Source organism: Ambystoma mexicanum, chromosome 3q, assembly GCF_040938575.1.
Source record: "Ambystoma mexicanum isolate Mex_15411 chromosome 3q, UKY_AmexF1_1, whole genome shotgun sequence".
In the NCBI taxonomy this organism is placed as follows: domain Eukaryota; kingdom Metazoa; phylum Chordata; class Amphibia; order Caudata; family Ambystomatidae; genus Ambystoma; species Ambystoma mexicanum.
In genome coordinates, this window is record NC_090926.1 from 1,213,721,575 (window position 1) to 1,213,745,402 (window position 23,828).

At 46.0% G+C, this 23,828-nt stretch overlaps 1 protein-coding gene across 2 annotated transcripts in view; it reads left to right on the plus strand.

The window, feature by feature from the left end:
- TYK2 (tyrosine kinase 2) overlaps positions 1 to 23,828 on the plus strand; it is a 1,212,497-nt gene that overhangs the window by 230,134 nt on the left and 958,535 nt on the right. For both annotated transcript variants that reach the window (XM_069604089.1, XM_069604090.1), the window contains exon 2: positions 10,779 to 10,948. In XM_069604089.1, coding sequence (XP_069460190.1) covers positions 10,807 to 10,948 — 142 coding nt within the window. In that variant the 5' untranslated portion in view covers positions 10,779 to 10,806. The remainder of the gene's footprint in view (positions 1 to 10,778; positions 10,949 to 23,828) is intronic.

Genomic DNA, 23,828 nt, shown 5'->3' on the forward strand with positions numbered 1-23,828 from the left:
TTAGTGTAGTGTGAATCGCTCAGCGATCCAGCCCTTGTTTATCTGTCGCCAGCCTTGTATCTTTCAAGGAGGGGATTATTATTGAGTTAACTGCATTCGTAATCCCCACAAATGATGATTCCAAGTTCGCTGTTTCCTTAGTGAGTTCAAGAAGCATCCCTGCTTGGGACTAAACTTCTGTTTTGAGGAGTTCAAAGACTGAAACTAACGAGATTAGGACAAAGTTCAGCGCCACTAATAATGCTTCATTTGCTTGAGGAGTGCTTGCCAGGCTGGTGGTGGCCGATGTGTTCAATGGCTCATTTGTATTCTTCCGTCTCTTTTCTTCTTCTAATCAGGTATCTTCGTGGATGGAACCACTCTCCTTGCTCACGACACTCTCTTGTACTGCCTCCACCTCCAGGTTGCTGATATCTTGAGGGGTACTTTGTGAATGCGAGTCTTGCGCCAAAGACCCCTGTGAAAATAAAGGTTCTAAAGGAGAGTCTTGACCTAGCTCACCCTCTAGGTCGTTCATACTCCTAGTCCTTTTTTTTCCAAAATGATCTTCGATTTTTCTCTGTATCTTTTTGGTGGTTACCGTGTATTCTAGACCACGTTTCTACAGATGTGTTAGTTTTGATGTTCCTTCTTCATCATTGCTCCCACCCCAAGGTGTTGACTGTGGCTGCTGCACCTGCACTTGCGCTTGAATCTGCAGAGTTGAGTTGCCTGATGAATTGGTTATGTCGCTTGGTTGTACCTGGTTGCCTAGTATGGGCACTCAGTCCATAAAAGAACCATCCCATTCCGGTCCTGATGTCATCCACCAGAGTTGTACTGCATAGCTTCATAGCGTGTAATTCTTTGCACGTTTTACTCCAAGGGAATCTGTACCTAAGCAATCCCTTTTGGGCATATCGCTCCCGGGGTATCCGACCCTTTCAACCCAGATCTAGGGAGGTGCCAGATTTATTGCTCCCAGAGCTATCCGCGCTCCGAGTCCGAGGGGTACGGAATGGCTATGGTAGTATATTCGTATGCATGGTGTTTCAATTGCCGCAGCAGTAAACAAAGAGCTCCCGAAAAGCAGATGGAAGCTGGAGAAATCAGTGACCACACTGCGGGAGTTTAATGTCTGGTAACGGAATGCGAGTGGCGTTTCTTTTGAACAGATTTCACAATTCCACTCTAAGCAGGAGTTCCGACTGGTTTCTGAGGAATGTAAATAACAAAGTTGCTGGAGACCGGAGCGGGGGAGGTGGGCTGTGGGGGTGGTCTCTCTCCAAAGGCGGATGGTTACGGTTACAGTAGTCACTCCCCCACTCACAGGCCCTTAGTCTTACAGTCTGTTGCTTGCCGCTTGAATCACCTCAAGCGGCGGGGGTATGTAGAGTGTTGTCGCGTGAGTTGGGGTGTACACAGTGCTTCCTCAGATCGAAGTCCTCGCAGTCGAGCAGGTCGAATAGGCCGAAGAGCCCAAAGACCCAAAGACTCTTCTGCAGGCTCTGCGTCCGCTCCGCTGTGTACGGCAGTATTTATGTAAAACAGCAAAAGAGGACTGTGGGACAGCACGTCCTTCTCCATGGCAAGGAAAGCAGGAAAATGGAGTACATTGTCCAAATTGCCAAAGACTCTTCGGCAGACTCCTGATTATCCCGAAGGACGGTTAAGGATGGTTCAGCTCGTAGCGAGACCGGCAGTGAGTTTCACAGCTTGGCTGCACGCTCTGGGAAACTAGTTCTACCAGATTTTTGTAATTTATATCTGGGGATATTTAGACAGTGCGTGTACTGGGATCTGCTGGACCTGATTGAGTGGCTTTTGGTGAATTTGTCAACGAGGTATTTCAGGGCAGAGTTCGATAGGCATTTATGCGCGATTGCTAGAGTTTTGAAGTCTATTCTATCTTGCACAGGCAGCCAGTTGGCGTTCCGTCTTGCTGCAGAGATATGGTTGGCTCTTGGGATGTTGAGCGCAGTTCTCAGTGCATTATTTTGGAGAACTTGTAATTTCTTCAGGTTACATTTTTATGGTGCCTAGGTGCAGTGCCTTATAATAGTCCAGTTTTGATAAAATAAGTGCTCTGGCTAGGGAAATGCAACTGTTGGTAGACAAGAACGGCTTGCAGGCATTAATCGATTTGGTAGTATATGCAGTGACGGAGGCTGTGGCATTTACCTGTCTGGTGAGGGAGAGGGTGGAATCAAGGTAGATGCCTAAAGTTTTCACTTCATTCGAAACTTTGATGTTGTTACCATCGATGTTAAAGGTAGTGTATTGGCTGTTCAGATTGAGGCGAGATTGTGAACCAAGGAGCAGTCTCGGGAGGATAGCTCAGCGGTAACGTGCTCGCCTTGGAAGCAAGACGACACAGAGCACCGCAGGTTCGCGCTTAGAAACCTCTGGGGATTAAGCACGTTATAAATAACCTATCATAGCTCGGTCTTGTCATTCAGATAGAGGCAATGGGTGGCCTTGCATGCCTGAATTTTTGAAAAGATTTCATTCAACAGTTTAGAATCTTTTTCGTAGGAACCTGACAATTGATATTGATATTTTATTTCTATCGCGCTCATACACAAGTGTTTCAGAGCGCGACAAGGCAAGGGAAGGGGAACAGGGGAGAACAAAAACAGCGATCTTACTAGGCCCAGTGACATTGAAAACGTGCAAGTGCAGGGTAGAGGGGGAAGGGGGAGAAGTGCATGGAAGGGGGAACAAAAGGAGAGTGCGGAGCGAGAAGGAAAAAACAAAAATAATAATAAAATAATAAATAAAAAGGCAACAAACAATGGGAGGGCAGCCAGCAAGTGGCAAGTGCTGGCTTTATGGCAGCAGGCCATGGAGGTCTGAAAGTGCAGGAAGAAAAGGGGAGGGCTGTATGGGTACAGATACAGACCCCAGTGCAGGGGGTGGCCCGGAGGCAGTGTGTGAGGGTGGCAAGATGAGCAGGTACCTGGGCCCAGAGGACAGAGGGTGGCCAAGTGCATGGTGCCGAGGGAGAGTAGAATCAACAGGGGAGAGGAGAGGAGAAGGCAGAAGCAAAGAGGAAGGATTTGAGGTGCTTCCAGAACCGGAGATGGTTCTCCTCAAGTTTTAGAGTGGCAGGGAGGCTGTTCCAGAGGGAGGCCCCAGCCGAAGACAGAGATCTATCACCAGCTCGTTTCTTTGAGAAACGACGGACCCTGAGGAAGTTAGAGGTAGAGGAGCGGAGTGCTCGAGATGGGAGGTATTTGCAGAGGGATAGCTGAAGGTATGTTGGACCTAGGCCCCAGAAAGCCTTGTGGACAATGCAGAGGTTTTTAATTTAATCCTTGCATCCACTGGGAGCCAATGGAGAGATTTCAGAGCTGGAGAGATACGATCCCAGGGCTTGAGGCCAAGGACTAGTCTCGCAGTCCTGTTCTGGATAAGTTGTAAAGGGCGGAGAGTAGAGGCAGGTAGATTAAGAAAGAGGCTGTTGCAATAGTCCAACTTGGAGAGAACCAGAGCTTGGGAAACTGAGCTTCTGGGGGAATGAGAGGAAAGGAAGAATACCTCTGAGGAGGTGCAGTAGGTTGTTTGACTTTTTTGATACACCAGCGATGTGGGCGGAGAAGGAGAGTATGGAATCAAAGGTGACAACAAGGTTCTTGGCCTTGCAGGTGGAGATAGGAGGAGGGCCAAGGGGGGCCGGCCAGAGAGTGAGGGGAAAGGAAGGTGATGGTGTGCCAATGAGTAGGATCTCTGTCTTGCTGGCATTAAGACAAAGATCGTTGGTGGCACACCAATCTTGAATGGCAGTTAGGCAATTAGTGATGAGAGAGGTGGAGGAGGTGGCCGAAAGCAGCCTGAAAATGAGTTGAGTTTCGTCTGCATAGCACTGGAAGTTTGGGACAATGTGATGAGGATGTGCATGTCATCCGCATAGTTCGTGTAGATGACACCCAAATCATCCAGGTGGTTGAATAGGAGCTTTGTGAAAATATTATAAAGTGTCAGGGACACGCAAGACCCTTGTGGGACTCTGCAGGAGATTGGGACAGAGGCTGAAGGTGTGAAGACCCTCATAGTCCTATCTGCTAGGAAGGACTGAATCCAGGCAGCAGCTTTCGGTGAGAAGGCGGCTGATGAGGTCAGGTGTCTAGTAAGGATTGTAAAATGCACGGCTTCGAGCTGGGGAGAGGTTGGGCTCCCTTGATTCGCCTGGCTTACCTGCTCACATTCTGGGCAGCAGAATTTCTGCCCATATTCAAAATGAAAAGTTGTCATTCATTGCACTAGGTGCTTTGAAGATGCGTGTTGCAAACGAGCAGGGGACCTTTGAGCACAACGAACAAGAGAAGCTGGTTTACTGTTAAGTAGAGACACCTTACTCCTTCTGATAGATCCACAATAACCAATGTTTGAGGGAAACTTGGGTGGTGGTGGGGTTTTGGAACTCCTCTCCTCAAATGAAGAAATCCTGTGATTGATCCACAGTAGCCAATGTTTGAAGACAACATCAGCGGTGTGGGGTGTGATAATAGCACACGTAAGGAAAGGCCAAGTTAGGCTCCCTATGTGAAATGCATGCACCTGAAGGAAGGTCACACTGGCAGCGTGAAAAGCTAACCTTAAAAATGCAATCCTGCCGAAGATGCCTAGCAAATCAAACAATATGTACTTCTGCAGATGACATAAGAAAGATTTGAAAATCAAAAGCACAGTGTTGGCTGAGAGATAGCAGATAAATATAAAATGTGAGTGACAAAATGAACAGCAGCCTTTCTCTTAAAGTAGCCACATTAATAAAGAATGCTGGTTCCAAAGTAAAAGAAAGACTCTGGGGTAGCCAACATGACATTTCTAATGGACAGTGGGGCTGACTGCAACACAGAGATTCAAAACAAACTTTCCCCACTGCTGGCTTTGCTCAGGCCTTCCCAGTTGACTAACAATTGCTTTGAATTTTTCAAGCCCAAGCAGAAGAATGTGGCCAGAGCCTGACAGGAATGTGTTGGTGGGCTGTATACACAGAGGCTGCAATCAAGTGAAGCTGCACTTTGAAAAATACCCTAAATTGAAGAAGTCTTGAGGACTAAAATCCTGACTTCACTGGAGTGGCATGTCATAAAGAAAGTTGTAATCTTTGCCGTCTCCCTTAGCACAGCTTTCAGGCCTCACCAGAGTTATTGATCATTTTATTGCAAGCCTGAACCAACAGCCTAATTCACATTGCTGGACCACATGGTTTCAGGGAATGGTACCAAGAACCAAACCTGAAACAGTTGTTTATATGTATAAAATATATGGTCATTGAATTTCTTTTGTATTCAATATCTTTGAGATCCTAATAGTTAGACGTGTAGCTGGTGTCATAAAGGTAATTTCAAGGCGACTATGTTGCTACAAATTTCATCCACACGCAACTCAAGATATAAGTGAAAAGGTTTTTCTAGCTGGCCCACAAATTGTAGAAATCTAAAATTCGGGAAGCTAATGATTTACTAAATTAGAGAGCAGGTTATGAAGTTTCACATTCCTAACTATGTCAGTCTTCAAATAAATGGTGGAAACCCGTAGCATGCCCGTGCCATCACTTGCCGAAGCGAGATGGACCTCTCCCGATTCGTCATAGGAGGGGAATATTAATTTCAAATGGATTGTGTCCTCCCACATATTCCTCATCTTTGATATTCGATAACCAGCTTCAGCTGCTTCGGATTTTGTTTATTCGGCAGAGGGCGCGGTGCGTCGATGCAGTCGATTCGATGTCCCTCGAGGATGATGTCATCGAAGGCATATATAGCACGTGCAGCACACCTTGGCTTCAGTTCTGTTTTTCCACTTAAGCTATCGCTTCGAGAAACTGTTCTTCGCGAATAATGTCTTCTTCCTCGACACCTAATACCCCGAAGACGGGTACAAGAATTGTCGAGATTGTGATTCGAACGTGTCGTTAACCAACCCACACCGAGTTTGTCTGTGGTGTCTCGAGTTGAGGCATAAGACTTTGGCTTGCTCCAAGTGCCAGTCAATGACTGGAAAGGCTCTGAAGGAGCAAAAGGGGAAATTGGCGGATAGGTAAAACTACCCCCCCCGCCCCAAAAATCCCCATCTACTACCCTGTCCAAGAAACCTTCGTCCAATGAGCTGAAAGGTGACTCTCCTCGAAGGAAGAAGGATAAAAGATCAAGATCGAGGAGTGGCTCCCACCACTTCTCATCGTCGTCGAGGAGGTTGAAAAGAAGCACCACAGGTCGCCTTCGTTGTCGAACACCTCCCCTGAGAGGGTATTTTGTCCCACAAAAAGCTCCACATCTGCCGAATGGGAAGCATTTAGATCTGAAATGCTAAAAATATTTTTAAAACAAAACCTTCGGCAAGCCATGCTCCTACCGCGCCTTCGAAAGAAGCCAGCAAGGGAAGGGCACGAGCCAAATTCAGCATGCCCTCGAGCCCGGGACGAAGGCCAGATCCTCATCGAGAGCCGCAGAGGCATTGACGCAATGGCAAGTCATCGAAGTATCCATCGAGCCATAAGTCCAAACATAGGTCGAGGTCATCGACAGCAGCTGCGCCCTCAACTCCAGCTAAGCCCTCGACATCGGCTGCACCATCGACGCCAGCCGCACCATCAATGCCGCCTGGGCCCTCGATGCCAGCCGTACCGTCAACGCCAACCATGGCATTTAAACCAATGGCAGCATCAAAGCCGAAAAAGATTTCTACGACTCCTCAAGCGTCAAGTTCACAATTTATTAAGCCTTCGATGCCTATCCTGGATAAGACCTCTATTCCTTTGCCACGGAAAGATTATTTCAAATCTCTCACCTCAATTTAAGGAAGATGAGCAATCAGACAATGATGCACCTTTTGATCTTCAATTTGGCACACCAAATGTGCCTGAGAGCTTTATTTCGGAAGAGTCTAGATTGAAAGACCTTTATGATAATCTTCAAACGGCCAGTGGGGTAGACACCTCACCAGAGCTAGATTTTGGTAGACCTGAAGCGGGTGACGACACAGATGTTTTTTTTATAGAAAGTTGTAGACTATATGGGGTGGAGTAGGCCTACCCTCCCATTTGAACAGGATGATCTGACGAACAACCTTGATAAGGGTCCACAAATGGTTCTTATTTTGCCATTTAATATGGCTCTACAAAAAAGGGTGGCTGCAAATTGGGAGACGCCAGAGACTAATCCAGCAGTAAACAAGAATCTGACCAAAAAATACCACCCTTCCATTAGTGACCCCGACTACCTGTCTAAACACCCCACTCCAGAGAGTCTGGTGGTACAGGCAGCTCCCGCAACTTCTAAGCAGGCAGCTTATCCAACTATCCCTCCAGATAGGGATGACAAGAGAGTAGATGGATGGGCAAGAAAAGTATTTTATGCAGGGAGCATGGCTCTTAAATCAGCTCCTCCACATGGGCCCTTGCAAAATTCTCATTCACTCTATGGGACTGTATTTCCATGGCGGCATAGCACATTCCCAAGTGGGAGGAAAGGGATGGGTTCTTGGCTATTGATAGAGATGGCAAGGAAGCCATGTGTGAGTCTCTTCTATCGGGTCTGGGCTCAGCTGACAGCATAAACAGAGCCATGGCAACTAACACCGTAATACGCAGATTTTCGTGGGGTGGGGGGAGTCGGGATTTGCGCCGGATGTACAAACCAGACTCGTTAACATGCCCTTTGATGGGTCTCATCTTTTTGGCAACAAGGTGGATGAAAGCCTTGAGAAGTTGCAGACCTCAAAGGTGGCAGCCAAATCCTTAGGTGCCGCCATTAGACAGCCTCAGCCTTTTTGTCACCAGTGGACAGCCTTGGAGGGGTAGTTATTTTCGCTACTACTCCTCAGTTGGAAGAGCGAGAAGAACGGCTGGTCAAAGAGGCCAAAGAAGATTCCCTCGTGGACGATTGAGAGGTGAGAGGTGCTTAGCCCGCTCATGTAGGGGCATCCTTACCAACAGCCACTGCATCAGCCGCCTCAAACTAGCTCTTTAGTACTGTGACGAGGAGGAGGCACAAGGAGTTCATGTGGAGGAAATGTGAAAACAACATGCAGTCAGTTGTTGTCAGCCCAGTCAATTAAGTGGGACATTTAAATTACCCGATCAGCTGTGGAAATTGAGACGACAAGGTGAACATCAGGACCAAAGAGAGAGAGAAGGAAGGCTGCAAAGTGGTCGGAGCAGGAAACGTAATTGCTGGCAGAGGAAGACCTACGGAGGACCGTGGGGAGAGTGAAAGACGCCCATCCAAAGCAGTTTGACGTTGTGCAAGACCGGAGGAGAACTCTAGGAGTGAGAAAGCAGGTGACGCGCTGCAGTCCTGCAAGGCTTTGCAAGTCTTGAGAGCAGAAGCCAGGGGAGCTGATGCAGAAACCCAGAGGGACTCTGGGCAGATGGGGAAGCTGACCTGTTGCGTGCTCACCTCAGCCACTGCACAGTGAACTGGTGAGTCAGCCTGATGTTGAAGGGGGCCCCAGGACTTGCACACATGCTAAGCAGCATTGTAAAAGTACATTTGAATACCAAGTACATGTAATTGAATGAAAAAGGTGAAAATGGTGCAATTCTCCTGACATAAGATTTCAGTTGGGAGCAACCTGTAACCAGCATTGTCTAAGCCAAAACACATTGCCGAAAGAACAACGTGGGCAAATATGGTTTGATTCTCCTGACATGAAAGGTCATTTGGGAGAAACTTGCATTCAACCTTACCAAGAGCCAAAAGAGATCCTAAGAGAAATGAAGAGGCAAAATGTGTACAATTCTACTGACATGAGATGCCAGTTGGGGGAAACCTGGAACAAGTATTGCCAAGAGACTGTATAAGAGAGGTTGACAGAAGGAGCTTGAACAAACCCTCATATAACGGATGCCAGTGTGAGGGGGATTGGTGCAAGTACTAACTGAAGTCAAAGAGGGTTGTAAGACTGGAGAGGTGCAGCTGTAATAATATTTTAGGAGATTGAACGTTGCAGAGAAGCCCGATAAAGATATCGAGCAGTGAAATCTTTTTGGAAAGTCATACCTGGCAGGAGAGTACACCAGGTGATCTAAGTGAACCAAAAGGGGATATTCCGGGCAGGTGAGTAAACCAGTATATCAAGAGTTTCTGTCAGTTGAAGTTGAGAAGCTTCCTGGCAGGAGAGTGTACCGGGAAACTTTTTTTGAGTTGATGTTTAAACAGAAACTGGGTCAAATGAAGTTCTTGTTTCAATTGAACATTTTGCCAACCAGAAGCTTTGAAAAGCCATGCCTTTTTCCATACTTGAATCACTATTCTGAAAAAGACATTTGCTTTGCCATTCTGAAAAGTAGTAAAGACTTGCTTTATCTGCACCAGTGTTTTGAAAAGAACATTTGTTTGGTCATCCTGAGGAAAGTATTAGGTGAAAGAGACATTTGTAATGCCGTTAAAAGACTGGTCTTGATACAAGAACATTGTGAATAACTTTCCTGAAGTAATGCAAGGGAAGGAAGTTAGCCCTGGGTACAAGAAGTGTTTTGTTGGAGTTATATGTTTGAGTTATTACACTTTTCTAATGAGTTGAACTTTGAAACATTTACCTTGCACTGTTTGCTTGTATGTGATAGTGTGAGGGTCAGATTGAGTTTGGCCACAAGGTCGTCCTGCTTTAGTTTTGATTTCATAGGAAGGGACAGTTACTTTAGGATAGTGAAAGTTAGGTCTTCAGCTTTTCACCTTTTTCTGTAAATAAAATGATTAATATAATATTGAGAAACGTATCTCTTTGTGTCCACCTCTCATTGCTGACCCCTCACAGAATCCTCTCCTAAAATGAAGAAACCATTTGATAGACCTACAGCAGACAATCTTTGAAGGGAACATGGACGGTTGTGTGATTTTTTTTTTTTCTTTTTTTTTCATATCTACTCCTAAAATGAAGAAACCCTGTGATAGATCTACAGTAACCAATGTTTGAAGGCAACATGGGTGGTGGTGGGGTTTTGAGTATCGTCTCCTAAGGTGATGAAATCCTGTGATAGATCCACAGTGACCAATGTTTGAAGGCAAAATGGGCGGTGGTTGGGTTTGAGGAATGTTCTCCTACAATATAAACTATCTGTTCCTGATGCGGGGAAACTGATACACACTTGCCCCTGCAGCGTCACTCCCCCACTGTGAGCCCCGGGCTGCCGCCCCTTCGCCTGCCCCTAGAAACTGGTCTGCCCTCACCTTCTCACATTCTCCCTACCAACACCCATCGCTCCCTTGTAATAGTGTAATTTTGTATAGTTGAACAGTGCTCCCGTTTCGTTTGAAGCACTTGCCACCCAAGGTTAATTCTACCATTGTACGTTACATGTTTCTGTAATGTTTTTGCTTTGTTTTGTACCTGCTATATGTCCCACTTTGTTCACAACCTCATAAACTGACTCACCACTTGTTCTCATCTTTGTGCTATTGTACAGGCACCATTCCGGGGAGTGCCTCCACCATCTGTTAATGTTTTATTGTTAGTTATTTCTGATCCTAATGGACATACCAGTTTGTCAAATAAATATGAAGCTGATTTTGCAAATGAGTTCGTTAAGCAAGAAAAAAAAACAAAAATAAAAAACACGTGCCATCCCCACAGAGCCTCCTTTTACTTATAACCTATCGGCATAGCTGCTGGACCCCTGCCAGCTGCAAAGCGCATACCTTTTTCCTTTCTCTAATAGCCTGTAATTATAACTGCAACTCCTTTGATAAGCATCTTTGTGTCCACTTTGCATTGTGGGCTATCTTCTTGTAACCATGAATACAATGGCAGGCATAAAGCCTATTTGACCAAATCCTTCTGTCTTGCAGCCAGGAACCGCACGCTGACGCCCAGAAGATGTCTCTCGGCCCTTCTATGGCAAGCGCCGGAGGGCTGGATGTCTGGCTCTACTGGAGCAATGGCGAAGAGCAGTCCCTCCGTTACAGAGATGGATCGAGGACAGCAGAGGATCTGTGCATCGAAATCTCCCAGAAAATTGGTAAGTAGATACTGGTGATCGCAGGCTCTCCCACCCAGATCCCTACCGCAGGCTAATCATTGAGTTCACCTAGCCTGGGCTTTTTAGAAACGTGGATAACCTGCGCGTTGCAGTGCTATTGCACCACCAGAGTGACTCTGACCAGGGAGCATCTTCCAATTTTGTACTGGCCCTAGGGCGCGATTTATGGGCGTCACCCCGCCCCCCAACGTTCTCTAGATTACAAACAAATCCCTTTCTCTGGAGTAGTGCTGCTTTATTTGATAGAGCCGCAGCGAGATTCTTGAATAGTCATTGGCGTCGCACCGCTGTCACTCTGTCATTTAAAGTGTCAGTCAATTACTTTCTATTAGTGAGTGACTGTCCAATAGAAAGTACTTGACTGACACTTTACGTTGTGTGAGCTGGAGGCGCCCTTTATCTGCAGCCACTGCACCACTTGATCGCCCCTTGAGCCGGCTCTGCTACGCGGGGTATTTCACCGGTTGGCTTTAGAAGGAAGACTGCTGTTCATTAGCATGACAAGTTAGATGAATATTGCCAAAGTAAATACATGGGATGCATAATATTAGTCTCTCGTTTTTTTATTCCACAAAAAGGTTGTATTGCATTTCACCTTTCATTAATTAACTCAAATGTTTTCACCTTTCTTAACTTGCATTATTAAGCAAGTTCAAAAGTTAGAGGTTCCTTTGCCGTATGGGAGACCCACTGTAGCTCATAAGCCTTCATCGTTCCTAATCTCTACAGTTAAGATGTTGGATTGTAAGATATAACTTTCTCCTAAAACCCTGATTTGGGTGAGGACAGTTTCCGGTGAGTAACATGTTGTAAGATTTCCATTTGGTGACATGAAAGCTCATGTTTGGAAGGTAATCACTGCAAGACTGGGAGGCTTTGAATGAACCTCTGGCATTGCTCCGCAAGGCACCATCCTTTGGCATAGAGCGGGGGTGCCCAACGTACGACCCGCAGGCCAAATGCATTCCTCCATCCCGTGATATGCGGCCTGCCAAGAGTGTTCACTTTTGTACGGAGATTCGGCCCACTTCAAGCAGTTCTCAGCATTTTATTACATAAGTAAACAGTCTGCCATGGACCTTTGCTGGGGTCAGTCATACGTGACGAAAGTCTGCACCTCTTTTCAGAGCAGCTATTAACCTTATCTTTGTCTCCATTATAATGTATGACCCCCTCCCTCCCCAAAAAAAGCAGTCTGAGGCACCCCTGGTGGGGCGTACATTATAATGGAGATAAAGATGAGGTTAATAGCCGCCAATTATCACCTGATGGTGAGCCAGCAGTCAGCTGTCAGCCACTTGCTTGCAAAGAAGGATCCATTGCTACTCAGCAGGGAGCTGCAACACTGAAGGCCCACTGAGTAGCAATGACTCCTTCTTTGTAAGCAAGTGGCTGACTTGGAGGAATAGTGTTGAAAGGCAACAAGGTGACACTTCTGTTCCCCTCCCCCACCTCCAGCTCCCCAATGGATGTGACAGCTGGACGGGTTCAACCAACTCAGCTTGCAAGGCTGGTGCTGCAAAGCAAACACTGTAAGCCCCAGAATGTAAATAGCATATGAAGGAATATATTGCTGTGTTAGACTGCTGACTGGCAATATTAGGGCAGTTGCCTGGAGCCCACCTCGAGGCCCCTTTCATTTGAAAGGCACAGGCGCCGTCCCTGTCTGTACTGTTAAAGGACCTTTACCCTGCAACAAGTGATCTTTGTTTAAGTTCCAAAGTAATTTTTGGCACATGCCTGTCAGTGACTAACGGTTGCATAGTGTTTTGGCAATAAAAGCAACAAAAATGTCTTGTCATTTGCGGGACATATACTGCTACATTCCAGGAACTGCCCGAACAGCATTTCTTTGTTCCTTGGGCAGAAATAATTGCTTTTTTGCGTTACATTAATTTATTAATGCTATGGGGGTAAGTTGACGTCCTCACGATGCTCATTATTTTGTAACACGGGCAATACCATGAGGTAAAGCCGGCATTATGAGTTCCCTGATTGGTTTGGAAGCCCCATGACACCCCCAATGAATCTTAACAGCAGACAAATGTTCTGGGCACCCCTCTACACCGGGGTGCACAACTGCTTTTCGCGGAGGGTCCAATGTACCTTTGAAGCTGCGTACAGTGGGACGGCCTACTAATGTGTGGCATGGAGTGGGGGAAAGGGATCCCGCGGCATGAGCAAGGGGGCAAAGCAAGGAAATTGAAAATGAAATGGAAAAAGCGTCCTGGTCATGAAGACGGTGGCCTCAGAGAGTAAGTTACTATTTCTCTTTCTGACTTTCTTTCTCTCTCCCCTCCTCCTCTTTCTCTCTTTCACACTCCCTATGTTACTGTTTCTGTCTCGCTCTTCTGTTCTCTACCACCCGCTCACTCTATCGTATGTCTTTTTCTTTCTTCATCTCGATCTTCCTCTCATTTCTCCTTAACTCCCCCTGTCTCTTTGTCGTCCTTTCATGTCTCACTTACTCCTACACTCTCTTCACTCTCACATTATTGCCCTTTAGCTCTCCTCTCTCACACACACACACACACATTGCTATGCCGAGGGGGAAGGGCACATTTTACTTGACGGGCCAGGGTGCGGCTCCGCCCTCCCCTGTAGGCAACACTCCATGAGCTTGCTCCCACCTACCTCTCTGTGCCACCCGCACTCCCTTGCAGTCCTCCCTTTTGGCCTCATTTTCTCCCGCAAGAGTTCTTCCACATTTGGCAGGTATGCCGCGCTTCATGCGCACCCTCCCGGGCTGTGCTGTTCGGCGTGGTTGGTCTACTTTGCACGGCCACCGCACGACTGGTCTTCCTTTCAACCGGTCATCTCTTCTATGCAGACAGAGGCTGGGAGCTTTGTGGCTAATGGCACAATTTAAAGTGGCATCATAAATTGGTGAAACCTTTTTTTCATAAACCTGACACTCAGGCCTCCTGGATCATTCCTTTTGTACAGACCCAAAAAAAATGAACTTTTGCCCGGCAAGTGCACATAAACCTAGTTGTGCAAGTCTAAGAAGTGCAGCAAAATAGGTTCATGCTGCACGTTTTTTCTATTTCATTTTAAATTTCCTTGCTTTACCCCTTTGCTCATGCCGTGCGATCCCCTTTCCCCGCTCCATGCCACACATTAGTAGGCCGTCCCACTGAAAGCAGCATCAAAGGTACATTGGGCCCTCCGTGAAAAGCAGTTGTGCACCCCGGCGTAGAGGGTTGCCCAGAACAAATGTCTGCTGTTAAGATTCATTGGTGGTGTCATGGGGCCTCCAAGCCAATCAGGCAACTCATAATGCCGGCTTTACCTTATGGTATTGCCCGTGTTGTGAAATGAGTAGTGGGAGGACGCCAACTTACCCCTATAGCACAGCTCTTGCCTGCCCCCATCCCATTCCTGCACCTCTACTCCACACAGCCCAACCACCTCTGCACTTACCTGGGTCATTGTGCCTACTGTCCCGCCCTTCCAGTCATGGAAAGCGAGAAGGGCCTATGTGCAGTTCGTTCCCTTCTCCCTTGTCTGTGGTGGCCATCTTGTTTTGGGGTATTTTAAAAGTTTAAAAAAGGAATATTAGAATTCAGATTGAAGATTTGATGTTTTGATGGACAATGAATTCTATTTTTATATTTACTTTATTCTCATCTTTATCCTTATATGTTGACCGCTGTTAAAGAATTTGTTAAATAATCTGCACCTTGAACATTTTAGTATGTCATTTTGTAAAAAATAATTTGAAAAGTTAGTTTATCAACTAAAACAAATTTAAAAAATAAAAATAAAAAAAACAACCACACCGTTTCCCAACTTAGAAAAATGTTAGCAGCATGGGCGTCGTTTTAGGGCGGTACAAGGGTGTTTTACGCCCCCCCCCTCCTAACTTTTGTGACACACTATTTTGTCCCACTCATTTGGCACGGGGCCCCTTTCATTTGGATGTCATGTCCACCCCAACATTTTCAACAACGTTACCCTACTGATGTCCCGGACAGCATGCCGTGGTATTAATAACAATAGACCACTCAATGGGGGTCTGGTAATGCTCTGGGCGCGCGTGAAACCTTTTCTTCTTGTGGTTTATTGTTTCATTCATAACGTTCCAGCCCACACACTTCAGATGTGCAAATCTCAGTCAGTATCAGTCATTCCAGCGCCTGAAGAAGGCTCTGATAAATAATAAATAACCCCTGCCTTCAGGGGTTTGGGAGGGCTTGGTATGGGGTCAGGAAGGCAATAGGTTTGTGCTTGTAGGCCCGGTGCTGCATTGGAGCATACAGACCACCGTGATTCTCGAGGGTCACCCTGAGTCAGGGGCGCCGAGTATGGGGGGCTCTGGGGCCCAAGCCCCTCCAAACCCCCTGGCAAAATCAAGTCAGGGCTGAGCCCCCCGCCCCGGCCGGAGAGAAGTGATGCAGCATCGATGGCCCTTTCCATCGACACTGCATCACTTCTCTCCGGCCGGGTATAATCGCGAAAATGTGCGATTAAGCCCTCCACTCTAGGACTCATATTGGTGTATGGTCCTGGAGAGGAGGGCTTAGGGCAGCGGTATTCAAACTGTGGGGCGCGCCCCTCTGGTGGGCGGCAGCCTCATTCCCAGGGGGGCGCGCATCCACAGTTTGAAAAGAAAAAAAAAAAAAAAAGAGGATCAATGACCAAAGGATTGGGCTGTTGCTTCATTAACAAGCAGCAGCCCGATCCACGGCCCCTGCCACACATGTTTAGTGCCACAGGGGCCGGGCCTTTGTGAGGTCTCCGGCTCCATTAGGAGCCTATTAATGAAGACAAAAGAAAAAGCGCACACCTTCTTTTGCCTTGATGATGGCCATCCCGGCAAATGAAAGTGTGTGCTTTTTTTTGTCTTCATGAATAGGCTCCTAATGGAGCCTGAGGCCCCACAAAGGCCCGGCCTCGGTCGCCCTATGGGTGGTGGCAGCAGGGTCGGATTGGCCCCTGGCCGGGCTGAAATCATCCCTGGGGAGTAAGGGCCGGTTTGAAAACATTTTTGGGAAAAAATTAATTTTTTTCAAATTTATTTTTTCATTTTTTATTCTTCAAAAACCCTTCATCCTTCTTTGGTCGATATGGGTACCATCACATGTTGGGTGATATTGTATGCACAACTCACTTTGCAAAGCACTTAGAAGCCCACAGAAGCTGCTTCCACCTTTCAACAAGATCCGGCATTGCAAGCTGCCCCTAGCTCTTGCCGTGAACGCCATTCCAACGCGCTTCCTGGAGGAGGCGTGGCAACATCGGCACGTTGATTTCATCGCGTGATTCGGCCGCCCTTGAAAGGACAGAGGCTGCCGCCCGCCTAGTGTGTACAACTCACTTTGGAAAGCACTTTGAAGCCCACAGAAGCTGCTTCCACCTTTCAACAAGATCCGGCATTGCGAGCTGTCCCTAGCTCTTGCTGTGAACGCCATTCCACCGCGCTTCCTGGAGGAGGCGTGGCAACATCGGCACGTGATCTCATCACGTGATTCGGGCAGCCCTTGAAAGGACAGAGGCTACCACCCGTGCAGCGTTAAGCCCGTTAGGAGTAAAGCCCAGTGACTGTTAAGCGACTGTTAGGCACTGGTGGCTCCATCCTACGTTCTCTTGCCGAGCCGACGTGAATAATGACTCTATTGGCAGACTGCCCACAGACCCGGAAAAAATCTTTACAGCAACGGCACGCAACAAATCCTTGGTCCATGATGAAAGCTGCAGTCGGCCCTAAGGTAAGCAAAGCGACTGGACGTGCGCTTATGGCTGCAAATGGGTTATTACCAACAGAAGCTATCAGCTCTCCAATGCCCCCAGCTTTGTCGTCTCTTGAAGAGCGATGCGCGCAAACTGATGCCTTAATTCCACCCGTACTGCTCACTGTTCCATCTAATGCCCCAACAGTTCAGTTAGACAATCCCGGCTCATCGAGAATCCCTGCCACCAATTTTGGAATGTAATCCAGCTCCTAACGACGAAATCCCATTTGTCGGTGAAACAGACATATTAGTAAATAGAGCGGGAAAGGTGGATTCACTGAACTCATCTAGCGCTCCAGGCGCTATTCCGGTGCTTCGGTCCGATGTTAAAACATCTGACACACCACGAACGACGCAACCGGTTGTAATGGCACCTACGCCCTCTCAGAACAACAACTTCATGAATGCTGCTGGCCTTTCTACAAACAAAGGTCTCTTGTCACATTTAGTGACTGATGAAGAACTGTTAAAAATCTCGAATCTTGAGACGGAAAACTTTTCGATGAACAATTTGATTTCTAAACAAGCTCTGAACAATAAACGACTATCTACACCTACTGCCAATGACATTCTGTTACAGGAGAAAAGCTCTTGTTATTTTCCGGTTCAGTCGCGTGGCCTCCAGATTGCCTTGGTCGACGCCGAAAATACATTGAGGCCCCCTGCTAATATTCCACGCTTTTTGCCCACAATCAATCCAATTTGTTCCCTAATTGATTTCACCACACTAAAAACAGCATGTCGAGCTGCTCTAGGAGCAGCTCTTGAATGTACCGAACCTGACAACGATAGCGCTTTGGCATGTCAAGCCCCAGAGGTTGGTCGTTCTTCCATCTCGAGTGCAAATGATCAGTTCAGCGATGCTAAGCCATCTAGCTTCCCTCAGCCACCGGCACTAGAATCCACTCCCTATTCAACTCGATCGGAGTGCGATTGCTCGCGCTAGTTGCTTGCAAAGAGTTGCCGAGCTTAAGGCAAAACGTGCTTCCATCATACCTCCTCTATGCGAAAATTCCATGCTGAATGCAAGTACTCCGCACCCAAGGCTACCCCAGTTTGGCGAAGAAGTTCATCCTACGAATTTTGCAAAAAAATTCTCCACCTTTAACCCGCATTACAATTTGGACAATTCCGCTGGCTCCTTGTCTCTCCATGATTTTGTACCTCAACCGCTCAGCATCTCACCTGAAGCACTCTCTCAGATACACAACAATGTTTTAGCTGCCTCTGCTGTTGCCTTAGCACCATTCACCAAAATTTTTGAATCATTGATAGGAACTATAAGCGATCAAGGTGTTGCCATTTCTAACTTAATGACAAAAATCGATAAACTTGAACACTTTTCGTGTTTCCTTCAAGCTCAAATGGCATCTAATGCTGAAAATGCGGCGAGATGGCAAGACAGACTGAGTGATTTAGCTGCTCATCATCATTGTCAAAATGACTCCCTAATGGAAGGTCTGTTGGACTCTGTGAAATGGATGCGAAAAAACACAATCATCGCCTCCCGAGGCGCTTGCAAGACACGAGAAAATTCATCGGGATCCCCTCATCCTCAAGTCTTGGACGCACCTGTGACAATTGAAAATGAACTTTCGCAGTTTGATCCAACAATGAGCCTTCTTGCTCCCTCCCATGACGCTTCGGATCCAAACTCGAAAATGCAGGGTTTAGTCCCTCAAACAAGCAGTCTCGCAATAAAAGCGATCCCGTCTCAAGGAAACGTACCGGTGCAAACCTCCACGTCAGTGAATTCATTCAACATATTCAAAGGGCCAGCAAAAACAATCACTACAAGCTTTGAACCTAATTCGAAAAAGTCTTCCGGACAACAAGCAGAGCACCCTTACAAAAAATGTACTCTACCAAAACAAAAACGGCAAACCAAAAAAAAATGTGTAAGGAACCCAACAACCCCGAAGAAGACAAGTTTGTTCACTCGACATGTTCATACAACTACTGTGACAAAACCTACCAGCAATATACCATCAAGATCAATAGGTGCCAGACCGAGTCCTTTAAGGATCTCGGCAAAATGCCAGCGCATAGCATCTAACGATGCTTCCATTGGAAACGGCTCTCACGACTCTTCTGTTGACTTATGTGATTTATCGACTTACTCAGCTGATCTTGAGAATTCCAACAATGCTTCCATTGAAGCCCAAGCCGTTATATCAACTGGGCTATCAACGAGGGAGAAGCTAGAGGCAAATAAAACTTCGAAGATCGCACAATCAAGACCCAATGTTCGACAAATTTCACCTCTGAGAAAGAGGGCAGCTCAGCAACCACTAAGTTCTAGGTTAAATTCTTAACACACGTCGAATCAGCTAAAATCGCGCTTGCCTCTAGTTCAGCGCGCTTCTGGTCCTGCCAATCTTGAGCCTCAAACATGCAAGTGGAAACTCCGTCTCCAAAACATCCATTCAGACGGTAACGAAGTTAATCTAAATAGAGGAAATATTCTAAAACTGCTCGCATGCATACCACCATTGCGAGCCATTTCATCAGATGACATCAAAATCGTGGAATATATAACTGAAATGTCTTCCGACCAAGTTTTTCTCCATATTTCATCGACGGCGGTAAAACTCTTGCTACGAGAGCTGTTTGATCTTCCAAGGTAAATCTTGACCATGAAGCAAGTCATGGCGCCGCCAAGCGATCGGCCTTGCGCCAGTCTCTAGTCTCATCGCCCGACATTTTAGATGCTGCCACGCATCAGTCATTTGAAAGAAGAGCCAACAATGCGAAAAGATTCCCAAATGGACCACGCAAATAACAATGAGCCAACGTCAAACAACAAGAACTAATTCTACTGTCATGGAACACGAGAGGATTCACGCACTTGTTTAACACATTTCAAGAACCTTTGGTGAATGTGTTTGCGATATGCTTACAGGCAACATGGCTATGGGATTCTCCCACTCGCGATGGAATCATCACGCTGATAAATCCAGCTGTCAAGAACCCAAAAGGTTGACCTTTTGCAGGCCTGATGACACTCTTGAAAATCCAGAACTGGTGGTCGCTAGTTGTCTCTACGAATCCAAATCCTTTTGTGCAAAGCACTTTGATCAAACATTCGCTGAGAGCCACTGTTTCCAATCTCTTAATAATAAATAAATGGACACTGGAATCCTGCTACGATTTCATCAACATCTTTCATCCAGTCAGTATTGAATGAAATCGACCACACCGTTTCAGAATATGACAATGGTTCTGTACTCATCTGCGGCAACCTCAACTGCAGTTGGTTTAAATACGATCCACTTACCAAGTTAAATGTTCGGCTTCCTGATACTGAAGTAGCTCAGAGAGGCCAAACTTGGGCAAAGGATCTCTTGGAACGCAACTGCCAGATGCTAAATGGAACAACAAAGGGCGATTCTCCCGCAAATCCGACGTGGCATTGTATGGCTCGAACAAACACTCTTGACTACATTTGGGCCTCGGCGGATCTTTTCCATAAAGTCTCTTCCCTTAAAGTGCGGCTGATGTCATCTAGCGATCATAACTTGCTGCGGCTTGTTTGGTGTGAAGAGCACTGCAATACGCCAGGAAAATACTCCTCCCAATTACAATCAAATGCAGCAGGCAATTGATTAGTAATTAATGGATCTGCTATTGCCCACCTAAGCCACAGTGTAAACGCACTTGAGATAGTAGAATATACGCCTTTGCTGATGGACCATACTCAAATAATCTCCAACTCAAGAACGCTCGGGTCATTGCCGAAACATCTATATAGTTCTGAAATAGCATTGGCAAAAAAACTATTAAGGAAAGATCTTAGGCAAATCAAAAGAGAGCCGAGTGACCCACGTTGTAAGGCAATGAAGATCAAGAACCGACGGCAAGATTATCGAAATTGGCTAAAATCACACTCAACCATCAAACGATGCTAAAACTCCTAGCACAGAAAAACACCCGTGAAATCTGGGCCATCCTGAATAAGGGCCGCTCTAAATCATCCCCAGTAATATCAAATGAAATTACAAGCGATAAATGGCACGAATACTTTACCTTAATGTATGAAAAACCTGTGTCCCTCGCTGCCTGACGCGACACTTTCTATTTGGGATATTACACCTTCCTGCAAAGAGATTGAATTTGCAATCTCTAAGCTGAAAAATTCAAGAGCTGCTGGCCCGGACCAAATATCAAACCTCATGCTCAAAAAGCATAGTGTACATTGGGCCAAATTCATCCACGAGTTGTTCTCTCAGATCACAAATAGTAGGAAGCTTCCCTCCTCTTAGTGCAAGGCAATTGTAGTTCCGATATACAAGAAGGGCTGTCGGGCTTATCCTGCTAACTTTCGCCCGATCGCCCTCCTAGATACTATTGGGAAAATATTTGGCTCTTTTTGTGCCAACAGTTGGTGAATTGGGCAATTTCAGCTGGAAAACTTGACTGTCGCCATCAGGCTTCACGAAAAACGTGGGGACTGATGTGAATCTGACATTCTTGTCATTCTTAAAGTTGTCAGCGATGGAGGCAAAAAAAAGAATCTTCTTTGCGTTTGTCGATCTTCAACAAGCTTTTGACGCCATTAATAGGACCAAACTATGGGCAAAATTATGCTTGTGGCATTGTCCAGATCATCTGTTAGAGCCCATCATCGCCCTGCACTCTAACACGTCCATTTGAATCAGAGTTAACTCACAAAGCAACCTCACAGAGCCAATAAGAACATTTAAAGGCGTCAAACAAGGTTGTCCCCTCGCAGGAGATCTTTTTAAACTCTTTATAGCTGATTTACCGGAGTGGCTAAAGCTAAAGTCTGTCCATTGTTTTCCCCCCAAGCTTAACGGATCCTTCATTAATCACCTGGTTTATGCTGACGACATCCAAACTCAAATTGGCCTCCAACATCTTCTTTCTCGCCTGCATGAGTTTCTAAACTTTAACTAGCTCTATTTAAATGCAGAGAAAACAAAAATCATGTGCATCGGACGAAGTATGTCAAATAAAGACAGGTCTTTCCAATGGCACATAGAAAAAAAGTGCTAAATTTTGTCAAGTCTATCCGCTACCTAGGTGTAATGGTCAACGACTCGGTCTGGGAAGCTGCTTGGACCAGCGATCTGATGGACAAAATAAAGATTCTGAGTCTCCAAGCTGCCAAAAATAACATTGACCATGGGAAATTTTCTGTCACCCCCGTAGTAATGTTTTATCTTCAAAAAGTAATTCCAACCATAACCTTTGGCGGCGAAGCAGCCTTGAATGTCAATCATAACCTATGGTGCCAATTGGAGGGAAAGTTTTGGAGACGTGTTCTGAGCCTTCCGAATTATATCTCTGTCAGCCTTGAGATACGAGCTAGCTTTGAACTCCATCTATATGACGATTGTCTGGAAATCTCTATCTACCTTGAGTAAAATACTACTGGGCTCTACCATCCCGGCAAACAACATCTTTAAACCGGGGCAAGAATCAGTCGATAATGTCCTTATTCACGCATGGAAGCTCAAACTAAATTCAATTATGGCTGATGCAGGCATATCGGAAGAAGAGTTAGTCAAGCGTCCACAACATGCTAAGAAGAAGTTAGCAAAATGGGAATGGATCACAACCTACAACACCCGCCTAGCTCTCAAATCTACCTTGCCGACTTCCAGAAGTCTGGTTAAACTACACTGTCAACCAAAATATCTCACAAATTGTCCATCTCGCCATCATAGGGCACAATTTCTAAGGCTGCGACTGAACGCTCTAAACACTAATGAGATGCTCTGGATGCGTAAGAACAAAGAAACAGCTAATAATAACTGCCGCTTTTGCAAAACTACAGAAGTCGAGTCCCTAAAGCACCTAGCTATCTTATGCCCAATGTTGACAGAGCTCCGTGAGGTGCATCTAAACGAATTCAAATCACAATCCCATGAGTCTGATGATTGGTGGGATTATGCCGTAGCAGGTCATAACATCAAGCTTTCCTGCAACCTAATTAATTTCTTTGATGAAGCCCTAAAGTTAGTACCCAACTGAAAGCCGCGAGTAACTGAAAGATATGCCATCATGGTTGTTGCCTCTTCCGGTAACTGTGTCACCCTATAGTATAACATCTATTGTTAAATTTGACTAAGGCTACTCAAGGAGGAGTTGAAAAAGAAAATGTATCTAATTTTTCTTTCTGAAATGTAACAAAAACATGATATGATATATCAAGTTGAAGTTTTACAATAAAAAAAATATTGTATGCATATTTATTCTATAAAAAAGAGCTTAAGGGTAAGTGCTATATAATACCGTATTATCATGTGGCCTTGGACCTCTGCTTGGAGTAATTTGACAATATGGATCTATACACACAGATATTAATGATACGTATGGTGATCCATTCTTGTATGAAATGTATATCACCTTAGTGAAATCATAGCCATATTTTTCGTAATGTAGTTTACTTAGGAACAATGCTATTTGATGCCACTTCCTATTTTGTCAAGGAGTGAAAGGTTGTGTTTCACCGCTTCCCGGGATGTCACTTTGGTGTGGGGTCAAGTTACATCACTTTCGGTGATATCAGAGGTCAAGTGTCGTGAGGCGAGGGGTGGGCCACTTTCTTTTGGGTGACTGGGCCCATTTCTTGTCCCAGTCTGACCCTGGGTGGCTGCAGTGGTGTGGAACTGCCCAAGTGTCACAGAAGTGCTGAAACATATTTGGGCACAGGCACCTACTGTTTTACAAATTAAGCACTTGGTATACACATGCAGTTGCAATTAAATGTTCATTAAAAAAGTATGCCCTCAAGAATATGCTATCACAGAGAAACGGGGTCCCCAAAGCCAGTTCAACTACCCACTCCCAGGTGTGCTACTGAACAGGTAGATGTAAGTCGAGAGCCAACTAACCTCTTGTCCTGACGCTTAAAATGTGCGATTTGCATTACAAGCTGTGTGCCGCAGACTGCTTACACTCTAAGCGGGGGAGAAGTTAGGACTGTGGGGACTGAGACAGCAGGACATTTCAACCTTTTGACACGAGGGGCCTTCACTGAGTCTTGGGGGGGGCATCACCTCCCACGGGATATTGTACAGCATAATTACCTCGTTGCTTTCTAATACTGGTTCCTCTACATCAGCCTCTTGCTGACATAGAAGGGTTTATAGCTGTTC